Raw genomic sequence first — 16,014 nt, 5'->3', positions numbered from 1 at the left:
CTTAAAGGCTTGCTCAAACATTCCCTGTTGGATAGTGATGCACGCTGGAGGTGTGGGAATGAGGGGGTAATTTGAGATGCATTATGCAGCAACGCCTCAATATCAGATATTTCTGGTTGCTTATAGAAATAGTATTGCGTCATAAATTACTAGCTAAGGCTTCAATCCTGAAATGTCCCTGCAGGGAACCTGTTACAAGCTTAACCAACACATTCCATTTCAAATAAGTTTACCACAAGCCCTCTCTTAAAGGAGACGCCTGCCCAGAAATTAGCATCATGTGCTAATTGGGTATGGTTTGACCAAAGGTGTGTAAGAAAGAAGCATGGGAGAGACACTGAATAAGCAGCTGGCAACTTAATCCTGAAAATAATCTACAGAGATTTGGCGTACTGACTGGAAAGAGTAGTTTGGGTGCTGAGAGCCAGAACATTGTCCCCTGTTTGATTCACTCTCAGGGGAACAGGATTTTCTACATTCCTTGTAAATAAACAACGTTGCAACAAACCAGACTCCATCACTGAATTCTACTCCCAACTGGAACAGCCCCAGGGCCTCGAACTTTGACTAGCTGCTCAGATCAACAGGGTTATGAAGTATCAGAGGGGTAGCCGTGTTAGTCTGGTTCTGTAGAAGCAGCAAAGAATCCTGTGGCACCTTATAGACTAACAGATGTTTTGCAGCATGAGCTTTCGTGGGTGAATACCCACTTCTTCGGATGCAAGGGTTATGAAGTGTCATTGAAGGTGATGAAGCTTTACACATGGTCAGATTGCAGAATGGGGCTAAGTCAAAACTATACTTTGCTACATGATTTTTTTCATTACATGAAACCACGAAGCCAGATAAAAGTGACTGCAACTGCATGTGGCCGTATGAAGAGAGACTGATCTTTAGCAGCAGGAAAAGCTTGTTTCCACGTTAAAGAGCTTTGTGTCTCAGTTTCCCCTCTATAAAATAGGGATAACTTATGCTTATGGCATACAAACAGAAGTCAGACAAAAAACATCAAATACTCTTTCTGGAAGGTTGCAACATAACTACTTTTATTCTTAGAATCCAGAATGATAACACAGTAACCAAAATCAGAGATAGACAAAGCAGGCTGCTCCATAAGACAGCAAGGCACAACTCACCCCACCTTGTTCTAGAACTGTTCTCTGCAGACTGATGACTGATTGTATGCTTCCCTACAGACCCCCCTAATTTACGAGCAGAAGCGGGAAACACCCCACACCACTCAACGTGATAGCTTGCAATTCCAACAAGTTTCTTAGAGCACCACAATAATAATATTCTTTCAGCTGACTAGGCTCTAGGTGCTCCAGGCAGGGACTGTCTCTCACTGCACATCTGTAATGATCAAAACTGAATTTCACAGGATAGAAGTCAGTTTGATCTAGAGATGTGTCCAGGAAACAAAATTTTGGATGTAGATCCAAATTGCATAGTTCAGGGGTGTTTGGCTCCCATGTTTTGGTTCAGGTCATCTAAATCTGATCTAGTACAAAGTACATTGCAATTTTAGGTAAAAGGCTTCCGATTTTAGGACTGGACTCACCAGCAGTATGTCCAGATCCCATATTTTATACAGCTCCTGCAGTGTGGATATCTGACTTGTTTTTAATCTGGTCTATATGTGCTTAATACCTATGTCCCTGAAAGCAGCACGATTTATGCATAAAATGTTCCTACATCAAAGCAACTAGTGGTGACATGCATATCCAAAACCACATTATGAAATATACAGGCTCCCCGCCGTGCCAGAAGACATCCACCTCCATGATCATTAGCATTTTTGTCCTGTGTTATAAGCAGTGGCCTTACTCCTTTTACGTGACAAACGACGTAAAAAAAATTATTAAACAAAAATACTCAAACTGCTGGATCTGAAAAGTGCCCCATCCAGGAAAATCCAGCTAACTCCATGTGCGGAAGAGCGTTCTGTAGAGCAAGCAGTTTCTCTCTCCAGCAGATGGTTGGCATCAGGAAAAGTACCTGCCTGACAGCTCTGGAGACAGAAGTTCTCTATTTAATTGTCAGAATGGGTCCTCTGGCAGAGGTGGTGGCAGCAGCAGTGTAAGCTTCTCACACACACATGTGGCTTGGAAGGGTCAGTTGTGAGTGTCTGCCATTTTTTAAATATGTCCAGGCTCTCCCTCAGGTTCTTGGAAGTCCTATGCAAAGTAAAGCATGGCAGACATCCATAACTAGCATATCTGTCTGGGCTAGTGGAGGGGAAGGTTTGACAGCTAGGCAAGCCAAAGATACCTGCCACTAGGGGATGTAGGAGGATTTTAACAACAGTAGGGGTATGAGCAGAGTTATCAGGCACTTGTCATTAGTGAGAATGGCCGAATAGGAGGAGAGTTTACATGGTTGATTCCCCTCCCGCATTTTTTCCAGAAGCAGCAGGGGTAATAGGTGACTGAGTGGTGAGTGCTCAGAAGAGATACTCCACAGAGCAGATCCCTTTGCCCCACCACATGTGTCTCATGCTTTCAACCAGTCTGATCTTGAGGGGACAGAAAGTGGTTCAGTCTCCAGACAACTTAATCTCTGGATTCTCCAAGAAGACAACCAACAATGGAGCACTGATGGTACTTTTTGTGACTAGGACACCTGTCCCACTTGGAATTGAACCAAGTCTACCAACAATCATCAGATGGTAATGATCTGGGACAGATCTGAATAGGGCTCTTAGAGAATAAAGGGCTCCTTCTTCATTTACCATTCTCCTGAGTCATCATGTCACCCAGCTACAGGTGAAGGTAGTTTTCAGTCCTCAGATTTGTTTTGCAGGGAAGGCATGCTTCAAGTCTAGGGACTGTGTGAGTTTTTCCCTAAGTGTGGCAAATAAACAGAGAGGCTCACTACTTCTTTCCCAAAGATATTATTAAAAATGGCAACCACACCTGCGATTAGTACATCCCCACCACCACCACCACCAAAAAAAACCCAACCTGCTTTTCCAGCAGATTCTCTCTCTGGGACAACCCTACGTGACGGGAATAGATCATGGGCAGATTGTTAGCACAGCTAAAGCATGTTGCTGTGCCAACAAAACAAGCGTTGGCAGAAGCACCACACTGATTTTAATAACCAGAGTAATAAATAACACGGCTCTGGGTGCAGATTAACTTCCTTTGCACTGTGTTTGTTATTGTCTCACCTGCTGAGAAACGAGACTGGCTTGTTCTCACCTAAATGGATGGCTGAGATCACTGTGGCCTTGGCACCTCTATATCCTTAGAGTGACACTATATTCTCCAGCAGCAGTAAGACACTGTCCCTGCACTGATGCTCTGAAAGATCTGTATGCCACCCCTTTCCATATTATGATCAGGGTTGGGCCCAAGCCATGAAGTTTGGATCCAGATCCACACACTTTCCCAAAGTTAAAGGATAAGGCTGACATCAGATTTAGTGTTGTGGATCAGGCTCAATATTGATAGGTCTGTTGGAGAAAAACTCAGTTTATACTTCAGTAATACATACAGGATACAGTAGCTATATGGATCTATAAAGCCTTTTCAAATCTGATATAGAGTCCTTATTTCTATATATTCAGAACTGAAAAACAATACACTTCACACTCCCTTCCTACATAAGGGACACAGTCAACAAACAGAAACCAAAATCACTTCTGCTTGAATTTTTTTTAAACCTATTGTTGATAGAAGTGACACTCTAAACTGACTATAATAAAGACTGGTAAAAACAAAAGTTCTCTATTTTTCCAGTTTCCTTTGTGTCTGTACACTTTGTGTACAGTCAATTTCACAGTTTCCCTGTGTTGTCATTCTCCTGTTCGTGTAGGACAAAAATGGAACAAATATTTAGTGTGTGATTGTAACCACAAAAATTAGCAAGGGCTACTCAGGAAGAAGAATAGAACCTGAAACTACTTTTATTTAATATTTTGAAATAGACTAGATTTAAAAATCATAGTATTACTTTACAGAATAGTGACTGTATCAAAGTGCACATTTCCCCTGACCCACCACCACAGGTATACTTGTCTTCATGCTTTGGGTTCGTTTTTAGTTTTGATTATTCGGTTTTCCACCAGTTCCTTAGAGCTGGCAGAGAGACAATAATATGACAATATTAAACCAAAGTTACATTTGTAAAAAAGTTAGTAAGTTTAACTGACCTTAAATCTCCAGCCTCCCTCGTGCATTCAAATACTGAGGGGCACTTGCTTTATCAAAATTTGAGGGCCTAATTCTGCAAGGCATTGAATGTTACACCTGAGGAGGTTCTGACTTTAAAAAAATTAGTAAGATAAGGCTGCTGAGCACCTCACAGAATCAGGCCCCAGATCAAAAGCCTGCCAGGATGACAGCTTCCTGCTTGGATGTTAGCACAGTTAAACAGTTTAAGTTACTAGTGACAGACATTTTTTTACAAGAGGAAACAGTTACAAAAGCTTGTAATACAGGTTTTACTTTTCCTTTACAAGGCAGACCCAAACATACTTGGATAGGGATGCACTGCCTCTGGATGAAGCGACAGCAAACTCACGCCAGAAAAAGGTATTGTAGTGAGGAAATAGATGATGATGGAGCGGTTATATTTTTGTAAATGATTTTGTTTAATCCTTTTGTGTTGGCTTTCTTACAAAAATACCGCACACACACACATACCCAATGTCCAACAAACAGCAAAACTTTTAAATTGTATCTTCTCAGTAAAAGGAGGTGCTGAACATGTGCTGTAATGGTTGGAGTACAGGTCAAGAAGAGAGAAGACCTTTGAGCAAATTAATCTTGAGAAATAAAATGAATCGTCTACAGTGGTTCACTAATCAGATCTTGCATGCTAATAATTAAATTCAGTCAGGTCATAGACATTTATTGATACCTGATAAAAAGCAGGCTGGCTTTCATTTTCCAGATTATTATGCATAGGGGAAACTGCTGTTCACTGATATAGAGTCCAGAAATAGATCTGTTTCTGTGAAGGTAGCAATATTCACTAACAAAAATCACTTGGAATATAAAGCAGTAAACTCAATAGCAGAGAGTTTACAGGAAAAGGAAAAGAAACGCTTGTAGGCCAGAATGACAGACACCCCAATTTATAGACATTTTTAAAGTTAAGATGATAAATAATACTGTTTAGCAGTGTTCCCTCTAATTTTTCCACGCATGTGCGGAATGAATTTTGTTATGTGCACCAATATGGAGGTGATGTGTAACACATCACCTTCATATTGATGCACACAACAAAATTCATGTGGCAGGGGTGTGGCTGAGGGATTCAGAGTGTGGGCGAGGGCTCAGGGCTGGGGCAGAGGTTGGAGATGAGGGGCTCGGGGCTGAGGCAGAGGGTTGGGGTGCGGACTCTGAGGTGGGGCTGGGGATGAGGGGCTCAGGGCTGAGGCAGAGGTTTGGGGTGTGTGGGAAAGTGAGGGCTCTGGCTGGTGGTGCGGGATCTGGGCTGGAGCTGTGGATGAGGGATTCAGGGGCTGGGGCAGAGGGTTCTGGGATGGGGCCGGGGATGAGGAGGTTGGAGTGAAGGAGGAGGCTCCGGGACTACAGCGGGGGAGAGAGGACTCCCCCCAGCTCTCTCCCCCCGCAGCAGCTCTGGACTTGGGCTGGGTTGGGGCTGGGCACGTCTCCCCTGGCCGCAGTACATCCCTCACCGGCAGCCTGGAGGAGCAGCAGCGGCTGTGGGTTCATTTAGGCCCCCCACCTCCCACTATCACTTGCAGGCAGCCAGCAGCTGCTGCCTGCTGATGGGTGACAGAGGCAGAGAGGGGAGCCTTCAGTCAGCCAGCTGAGAGGAGCAAGTGGGAAGGGTGGGGGGGGGCACACAGAAGCCGTGGGCCTAGAGGAACGCAGGGGAGGAGCCAGCGCTGCAGTCTCTGGGCTGCAGCACAAGTGAAGTGGAGCGACGGGCCGCGGGGCCTCTGCTGAGCATGAGCCCGGCACCGTGGCACCATGATAGACTCGGTACTGTCTGGGCTGGGGGTGCCCCTGCAGGTCCAGGGCTGGGGGAGAAGCATCTCTCCCCACTGCAGCCGCAAGCACCTGCACAGTGCTTAATAGGCAGCTGCATGGCTATGCAGCTCACAGCTGAGGGAACTTAGCTGCATAGCCACATTTTGGGTAGCCTAGAAGTGAAAGAGAATGCTGACATTAAATACACCTCTACCTCGATAGAACGCTGTCCTCGGGAGCCAAAAAATCTTACCGCCTTATAGGCGAAACCGCGTTATATTGAACTTGCTTTGATCCACCGGAGTGCGCAGCCCCGCCCCTCCAGAGCACTGCTTTACCGTGTTGTATCCGAATTCGTGTTATATTGGGTCGCGTTATATCGGTGTAGAGGTGTATAAAAATGTCTCTATAGTTATAGTTTTATTTTATGCACATTTTTAAACTTAAAATATAAGAAATATACGAGGTTTTTAAGGCCCCGGCTTGACAAAGTCCTGGCTGGGATGATTTAGCTGGGGTTGGTCCTGCTTTGAGCAGGGGGTTGGACTAGATGACCTCCTGAGGTCCCTTCCAACCCTGATATTCTATGATTCTATGGTTCTATGAAAGAAACATTAATAAAAACCAAAAAGCTCACCAATGTATTTGATGAACTGTACTCCTCTGCAGATTTATCTGAAAACAAAACAGAACAGATATGATTGGAATTTTTATAAATTACTTGTATTGCTGCCCAAGTGTGCCAGGCACTGCACGAACCCACAGTGTCAGTCACTGCTCCTAAGAACTTTCAAGCTAAACAGAAGGTAGGCAAAAGGAAGTATTATCCCCATTTCACAGATTGTGAATCATGGCACAGAGTGATTAAGGGGTTTAAGTGACTTGCCCTGCATCACACAGCGAGTCTGTGGCAGAACCAGGGATTCAACCCAGATCTCCTGGGTCCCAGTCCAGTGCCTTAGCCACAAGACTCCAGACTAGCATACTGAGCCCCATTAATACAAATGGAAAACTCAGAAATGCTCAACGGTGTTTTTCTTTAATCTCTGGCCTCTAAAGAATGCAAGGTTGGCAGATGATCAGGAACAGCTTCGCACTTAAAAAAAATAAAAAAGGGCAGAGTATTATGAAGCAGGCTTAAAGCATGGATCCAGATGTAGATATTCCATGGTTTTGTCCCACTACTAATGTGACACCTTTTGTTCAGAAAAGTTCAGAAATGCTTTCCAAGATATACGTGTCACTTCACCCAGCACTGGAATGCAGCCATCTCAGATGCTGAGCCACCACCAGGGGTATTTGGTGGGTAACAAGCCTGTGACCTTAGCTGGTAGCAACAGCAGGTTCTGATCCTCTGTGTAAACCAGCCCCTACTGTAGGTGCAATACATGTAGCCAGGGTCTTATCCAGGCTTTTCCAGAAGAGTGAAAAATGACAGTGAGCAAAATTCTGTGCAGAAGCACTCAAGAAACCAAGGCCCTGAGCACACAGACACCAGCAGGGGAAGCTGTTGCAAATTCCAAGACATTGCTTGCTTCTTTGACCAGTTTTGAAAAGAGGCCCCAGAACCACGACTTCCACAGCCCCAGCCTCACTGCCACAGAAATGCACTAATCATTTCAAATCCAATTAAGTTTAAGAGAACATGAGGCTATTTTTCAAGATTCCTGACTTTTTTTGCGTTGCTACCTGTGAGTGATACATGGCTTGGAACTTGTCCAGGTTCCTTGCATGCCAACAAAAGTTTCTGGAGGAAATTAGGTGTGACACAGGTTAGCGAGTTCCCCAAGCAGGTTGCCACCTGTGAGATAAGGAACCAGGAAATCTAAAACTCTGCAACCATAATGGGGACAAATTCCCTGCTTCCTGGGGTAAAAAGATGCTATCCCCTGCAGCTACATCCCAGGGCCCAATGCTTAAAACGCCTTCACCATAGTGTACTCAATCCATCCCTCTTAAATCCATCCTGAAACAAGCTGGTGCAGAATTTAGCTGCCCTCTTACTAAAGAAACTCTCTGACTGGGAGCAGATCTGCCTGTTAGTCTCCATGTGTTGGTTTTAACCCATAAAGCACTGTGCGTTTTGGGACCTGCCCAGCTTACAGACTTCCCCATTCACAACTGCAGCCATTTGGCAAAGGAATTAGAGGAGACAATCAAGCTAGATTTCAAAGGAGCAAGGCTGCTGGCAGAGCAGAAGAAAATCGCATTTCCTTTGTAAAAACAACTCTCCAGGTGTTCTGGCATTTGTTTGTTTATTTTCATTTTTAAAAGAAAAAAACACAAGGACTTATCAGGGAGTCACACTCAGTAATGCAGAATCGGAGATTTACCACATACCTGTGAAACTCATGTACTTCTGACTGTTGGAGGTCTTTTTGGAATTGTAGAATTCTAGCACGTCGAGCACGGCCTGGGGATTTTTCTTCTGCTCCGATTTGGTGATGTTGGACGTCTGCAATAACCGAGCCCACTGCTCTGGCATACCCTGTTTGAGACATTCCAAGCAGTTACCACCACACCACTGAATGCACCGTCTACACTCAGCCTAAGGTTGTTTAAACAGTTTCGTTCAGCCACTCAGTTTCCGAGATTTTTCATTGCATGTGAGAGGGCTCATTGGATTAACCCCTTCTCATTGCCCAGCAACCTAGGTTTGAAATCTAAGTCCAGATACTGCCGACCGATCCATGCAGACGAATTCTCATGCTCATGTGGAGTTCCACTGAAATCAGCAGGCTCTGAATAGCCCCATAGCTCTGAATCCCAACGTTCAGATCCAGGTCCCAAAGTTCAAAAGAGGAAGAGGCAGACCCAGTGTTTTGGTTCAGGAAAGTCTTCTATGAAATATAAGAAATTTCCTATTATGTGACTATCCACTTGTAAGAGGACTATAGTGGTCATTTAGTTTGTAAGCTCTTTTACCACATGTTTGCATAGCACCCAGCACAATCGGGGCTCTGATCCTGATTCAGGCCTCCTGGTGCTACTGTGACGCAATATTTCGATAGGCACCAAACCATATTTTGGCCCAGTGTTGGTTGTGACCATGTGTCTAATGGAGTGTCTCCCAAACATTAAAAACAGAATTTCAACAGAGAAACATGGCTTCAGCCACACGTGAAATAAATTTGGCGACCACATTTGTCAAGCTCACAAAAGACACTGAATAATTTGGTATTATTGTTTTTCATACCAGTGTGTTAGGGACTTTACAGATTGGCCTCAAGATATGGCTCCTCCCCCCTCAACAGCTAGTCTACATTCAAGAATAGATTGGTGGATCTGCTAGTCAGATGTGACAAACTGTTGCATTTTGGTTAGCTCAGGAGAGCCCCAGAGGCAGCCATACGAACTACTACTGTAAGCAAGATTACAGCAAAACCCTGTCCTCTCAATATTCTGCACATCAATAAAAAGGATAATGCGAAATAGATGCCATTAGTTTTAGGAAAGCACATGCCGTGCACTAGCATGCGTGTTTGTGTGGAGCTGGCTGCTTCCTAAAGGAGAGGTTTGGAGCTCAATGAGACATAGCTGTCAGGCACAGATTAACCTTTTCTGTTGCCCTGGCCCAGCAATGCAAAAAGAGTTGGCTCACTGTCCACTTCAACTAAGAACAGATAGTAAAAAACTGGCCCACAGACAATCTTTCTGGAGTATATTGGTGCCAGGTTCAACAACCAGGCAAAACATCCAGTAATCAGGTTCCATCTTTAGAGGTTTTTAAGGCCCGGCTTGACAATGCCCTGGCTGGAATGATTTAGTTGGTGTTGGTCCTGCTTTGAGGAGGGGGTTGGACTAGATGACCTCCTAAGGTCTCTTCCAACCCTGATATTCTATGATTCTACTCCTGAGGGAATTCTGTGACCAAAAAAAAAAAAAATTCTGCGCAGTAAATTTTAGAATTCTGCAAATTTTATTTGTCAATAAATAAATGTGGCGGCTCCAGCATGGCAGTGGGGAACACAGGCCACTGACTGTACAGAGATGTGAGATCACCCTGCAGCCCCTGCCCCAGGACAGGGACTCGGCGGTGAGGTTGCACCTAACCCTGACACAGCGCAAAGGCCAGGCCTCCCCAGAAACACCCAGGGGGCCTTCCCCTCTGTGCCAGGTGCACCAGGTGTGGGCAAGCAGGCTCAACCCAGCGGGATCCAAGTGTGGAGGGGCTCAGTGTGGGTTGAGAGGGTTCTGTGTGGAGCAATCTGGGTGTGGGCAGCAGATGCACAAGGGCTCATTGGGGGGTTCCTGGTGCTGGGGGAATGAGACTCTGCAGAGGGGTCCCGGTAAAGGTGGTTGCGGCTTGGCGGGGCAGCGGGGGGCGGCATGCTCAGCAGGGTGGGGGTGCTGCTGCTGAGGGGACACCGCATGCCGGGCTGTCGTTTTCTGCAGGGAAGCAAAGAAATCTGCAGAGGGACCTGAATTCTGCATCCACGCAGTGACACAGAATTCCCCCAGGAGTACTCTATACATGAATTAAACTGGGTGGGATTCTTTGGCCCATGTTATGCTGGCAATCGGACAAGATGATCATAATGGTCCCTTCTGGCATTACTTTATGAAGGATGAATATGTCCCAGCTACACTAATGATAAACAACTGTGTAATCCTCCTTCCCCCCCAGAATCACTTACCGTGAATTCTCCTGTGACAGCATCAAATCCAACATGAATTGTGTGTTCAAAATCCGAAGGGAGGGAAATTTCTGGGCGTTCTTTCTCCTTCTTTTTATTGGCTGCATATGAGAGAGAGAGAGAGAAAAAACATCAAGAACAAAGAATACTTCCATGGCAGTTCACAGTACAACCTCTGCAACCAAATCCACAACAAAAAACATATGATCTGTTGCAATGTGAAAAAGATTCTGACTGCACACTGATAAAGATTTAAGGTTATGGGACAACCATATTTGATATTCTTGATATTTGCATGTGTAGGCCACACAGAGCCCAGAGAGGGTGACGAGTCTGCACACAAATGTCCCACGTAGTTTATGTTTTCCAGCTGCTGTCTTGTCAACTGCAAAACAAATGCTACCCAGCTATATAGACAGACATTGTTCCCCAAAGCATTCATATCACCAAAATGGAGGTTTTAAAGATACCCACCTATCCTAAAAGCCACCATTTTAACCCATTATATGGCAAACATGTATTGCGTTTTCCAAGTTTAACCGGGTAGTCTTATTTGAATCCTATGCTCATAAGACCAGATTCTGCTCTCAATTATATCCATAAAAATCCAGAGTAACATTATAGAGCTTAATGGAGTTACTCCAGATTTACCATATACTGTGTAACAGAGCAGGATAAGGGTACATAGCCTTAAAGGTCTTTCTAAAACAACATTAAGTCCGTAGGTTTTTTTTCAGTTTAAGTGGAGAGAATGTTAAATAGTGACAGCTTTGGAAAAGAGAGGAATGAGAGAAGAGTAGATGGAACACTAGAGGATCCCACACAGAGAGAGAAGCTAGGAGGAACCAGAAGCATCTTCTGGTTAGCAGATGTTGAGCATCTGCAGCATGCAGACCAACCAAAGAGGGGACTAGCAGCTGCAATTGGCAGGAATACAAAGGAAGCTGAAAGCTGCAGCCTGGGAGAAGGAAAATGAGACAAAGGGATGCTGAGAAAGCCAATAGATCAAGGTGGCTCAGGAACTCTAAGACAACTGAAATGGATGTGTGAACTACTAGAGCATTAAAGAATGTTAGAACATTTACTGTCCAGAATTCAAGGCACAGAACTTTTTGACTTCTATATTTTGATCTACTGAACATCAGGATATCCTGCTAAACACTTAAATTCTGTATCTGGAAGGATACAACTTTTCACTAACCAACATCTCCAGCATCCATTTTCAAACAGCATAATGAGCAAGTCAAGCTTTGCTCCACTGATTGCAGCTACTGCTTTCAAATTCATATTAAATATGAAAATGCATATTCAAGAAGAAGCCTCAATAAACAGGGCTGTAGCTTGGATAAGCCTCAGTTACACTGACTGGTAAACAATGTTTTCAATAATGAATTAAATAATTTAATTGCATCTACTGCATTAAAGATTCATAGTTCTCTCAATATCCAGCTCTCATGCAGAGATTAAACCGGAGATAATGCCGCATTTGCTCATTATAGTAAAAATGATTATGCTTTGTATACATGTGGACGTGAATTGTAATCTTTTTTGGGAATCTCACGATTCTTTTGATGCCCACGTAACTGAAGTGAGTAACCATGTGATCTTATGGCTGTAACATTGGTCTTTCCTCAAAGCACCTGCTTCCTACTGCTTGTCAACCCCACCACTGACGTTACGTCACATCACATCACAAATTTGATTGTAAACTCTTTGGGGCAACCACCAAAGACCTCATTCTAATCTCACTTAATCTGTGCTATTCCTAACTGATGTGAGCAAGATTAGAATCAAGCCCCACATGTTTCTATTTGTCCAGTAGAGCCCCTTTGGAAGTGGTAAAAATAAGAATAATTACTGGTTTAAATAAACAGGCATTCAAATGCTTAAACAGGCTTTCTGATTCTAAGCACATATGAGCTTGATCAGATCAGAGAAACAGATCTCAAAGCATAAATGCATTAAAATATTAACACTATAATTGCTTTTCACTGATACTGTACATCACAGAATGAGGTATAAGCTAAAAAGGATTAGATTTAAAGGCACTGCCAGCCTTGCTCTACACTTTAATCCCACTTTATAGTCTTTATGGATATTTTACCCTGGGCCTTGTAATGGCACATATAGGACAAGAGAAAACTCTTTAGGAGTTTCAAAAGGAAAACAGTCTTCCTAGAAGCACCCATCTATTGTTGATTACTTTATTTCCATTAATGCCCCATTAAACTGTAAGGTTCTGAGGAATAAAAGTAAACTGAAATGTATGCTTGAAAAATTTCAGTGAGTGTCCATGATTGCGTTCTCACAGTGAACCTTTCATAAACTAGCAAGTTTTTTCTGTAATGTGCCAGACGCTGGGTATGAGTTCCTCAGATGAAGACAATAATTCTCTCTCAATACAAGGGGGACTTGCTAACTCAAAATCCTCGCTTGAGAACTCCAAGACAATAATAGTCTTTCCAACTAACTAATATCTCCAGAGAGATGTTGAGCACCCACAACTCTCACTGAAGACAATGAAGCTGTGGATCAGCACGTCTAGGCATGAGGCCACCTCACTGTTAAGTCTATATTCAAACATGGGAATTATGTCAGAAGCTGTACTACCCAGCAATGAGGCCAGAATTCCACAATGCTACCCGACTCCCACCATGGAAAAGCTAGCAACACAATACCATAGCTCCCAGGCATTTTAACTTGGAGCTCCACCAGGGAGAGCTCCAGACTCACCCAATAGAATCTCAAGTGATCTTATCACCTCTTCCTGGGCCACTTGGAAGAGTCACCTGAAACACTTCCCACCCCTCTAGCATTTCAGTAGGTGGTGCACAGAAGACACAGCACTGCAAAGGAGGAACCATCACCAAGTCTTACATTCAGCTCATTGAATCAATGAGGTTCTTTGCATAATTGTTTTATATGACTTGCTTCCGAAGTATTTGCCAAAATTGCTTTCTGCAATCCTCAATTTATAACAGTATTTTTAAAACATCAATCTGAAGTCCAATATTATTGATCAGGCCTGCTCCTCAGTGTGCCAGAGCTGTACAGTCTTTATGCAGTTCCATCACAGTAGAAATTATACCCAACCTGCATAAACCCTTCTTTTACTCCAGTCAACTCAGTAGCTGAACTGTAAGCCTTAATCAAGCTGGGTTCTTGTGTAAATAGGTTTGTGCATTAAGAGATTCTCTAAGGCTGATCAGCCAGTGGATTTTCTATTGACAATTCATCAGCACTTCACATCACGAGTGTGGTAGCCAGTCAGGGGTTACTTGAATGAACTTACGTATTGGTCTGTTTGCCACCCTGGCTCCTGGTAAGACGACCATCAGGCTAAAAGGCCTCTGACAGAGGCAGCAGGAGAAGGCTGCAGCTCTGGTTCGGGCAGGTGCATTGCAACAGAAGACTCTTCTGGCTTTGGCAATGATTCTCTTTTGCCTGAGTGCCTACCATGTTGGAATGTCTACAACAGGGGTAGGCAACCTATGGCATGTGTGCCGAAGGCGGCACGTGAACTGATTTTCAGTGGCACTCACACTACCTGGGTCCTGGCCATCAGTCGGGGGGGCTCTGCATTTTAATTTAATTTTAAATGAAGCTTCTTAAACATTTTAAAAACCTTATTTACTTTACATACAACAATAGTTTACTTATATATTATAGCCTTAGAGACAGAGACCATCTAAAAACGTTAAAATGTATTACCAGCACGTGAAACCTTAAATTAGAGTGAATAAATGAAGACTCGGCACATCACTTCTGAAAGGTTGCCGACCCCTGGTCTACAAGAAGCCAACATCCACTGACTTCAATGGCGGTCTGCTCATTGACTTCAAACTGAAGCTGGATCACACCCTCAATATAAAGAGAACCCAGAGCTGCTGAAGCATCACATTACGGCACTCCTATTTAGCTCACAGTTTTGGGGCGGGAGGGAGGAAACAATCATGTAAGTGTAGAAACAGACCTGGCAGAGTAACCCTTTTATGGAAAGTATGCAGATAGTGGTCAGCAAACAAGACTGCAACAGCCAATAGCAAGGGTTCTGTCCCATCTGCTAGAGACAAACACTATGGGGGACTGAGATCTGGAAAGCTCCTTTGGAACAAGTTACATAACCTCGAAAGGCTCCGTTACCTTGTTGTCACCTGTTGGTAGAAAAGAACTACGTATCTGGTGCTCAGGTACCAAACACTGTACTTACCATTGTATACACAGGGGAAGAGAGAAGCCTGGGCCAATTTAAAAAAAAAGTAAGTAGATGATATTTTATTAACGTTTAAGAGCATGAGAGATAAAGGGGGAATAGGGAAGAGTTACAGACGTGTTAAGACATCCAAAGCTCATTTTCACCTAACTGCATGTGAACTGACTCATTTAATCCAGTGCTTTGCATTCATGTTTAACAGCATCTCGCATCCTTAACATACCTACACCCTTACTGGAGATTGGCACTATAATAGATATGAAACTGTCTGTCTGCTTCCCAGAGCAGGTTAAATAGTATAAACAGCAATGAAGTTACTCTTAGGCCACAGAACTAGGATTAGTCCTTTCCATCTAGCAAGAATTTAGGAGCCTGACTCCTTAATGAAACAGTTGAGAATGTAGATACAAAAATTAGAGAAAGATCTTATTTATTTAGCACCCAACTACCATGGCAATGGGCACTATGAATCCTTAAAAAGAGACTGAAAAAGGGAGATAAATACATCACAGAGATGGGTTCCTTACAAACAGATTAAAGAGAGATATAAAAGGAAGCAGCACAGACTAAGGACTAGAGAATTTCTTGCATCATTGCAACTGATTCATGTGATAAATGTACAACCTTCAAAATATACTAATGGTAGAAATTAAAATTGCATGTACAGTACATCAGTTCTGTCCCTTATTCCCATCTTGCCTGTTACATTACTTATTATAGCTGAAAGAATTCATTCAATACAAATTAATGTGCAAGAAGTTATAGGGATAGATTATTTTTAGCAGTGGACAATGTCGCATCCAAAATTCTGAAATAGAATAGGATGACAAAGACTCATCTTAGACATTAAGCTCTTCAGGGCTATTGACCACATAGCAACATGTGACAGGACTGGTAAGAAATGGGAAATGGTCTTTTAGACATACTTGCACTCTTCCAGCCAGCTTTCAGTTTCACCAATGCAGAAGGCCAGCAGGGCTCCTTCAGGAGGCCCATCCACAATGGTTGCAAAAACTAAGGCCAAAAAAAACCAAAAAAACCTCACTGAACTTTGGAAAAGCAGCTGTGACAGGCCCTGAGAACAGAGACATTACAGTGTCTATGTCCCTGAAAACTGGTAGTCACAGATCTCACAGAAACACACACACACACTTTAACAATCAACAGATTATGAGAAGGAATGGGGAGCTTGTGAGGGGAATGGCATTAATTATTA

At 43.5% G+C, this 16,014-nt stretch overlaps 1 protein-coding gene across 3 annotated transcripts in view; it reads right to left on the bottom strand.

The window, feature by feature from the left end:
- Window positions 1-16,014, bottom strand: part of PAK1 (p21 (RAC1) activated kinase 1) — a 117,460-nt gene that overhangs the window by 37,963 nt on the left and 63,483 nt on the right. For all 3 annotated transcript variants that reach the window (XM_045021212.1, XM_045021232.1, XM_045021222.1), the window contains exons 3-5: window positions 10,586-10,686; window positions 8,289-8,436; window positions 6,586-6,623 (exon numbers count right to left, since the gene is read on the bottom strand). In XM_045021212.1, the coding sequence (XP_044877147.1) occupies window positions 6,586-6,623; window positions 8,289-8,436; window positions 10,586-10,686 (287 nt within the window). The remainder of the gene's footprint in view (window positions 1-6,585; window positions 6,624-8,288; window positions 8,437-10,585; window positions 10,687-16,014) is intronic.

This window comes from Mauremys mutica, chromosome 1, assembly GCF_020497125.1.
Source record: "Mauremys mutica isolate MM-2020 ecotype Southern chromosome 1, ASM2049712v1, whole genome shotgun sequence".
NCBI classification, from domain to species: Eukaryota; Metazoa; Chordata; order Testudines; family Geoemydidae; genus Mauremys; species Mauremys mutica.
Note: the sequence above shows the minus strand (reverse complement) of the source record. Positions and strands in the feature narration are given on the sequence as shown.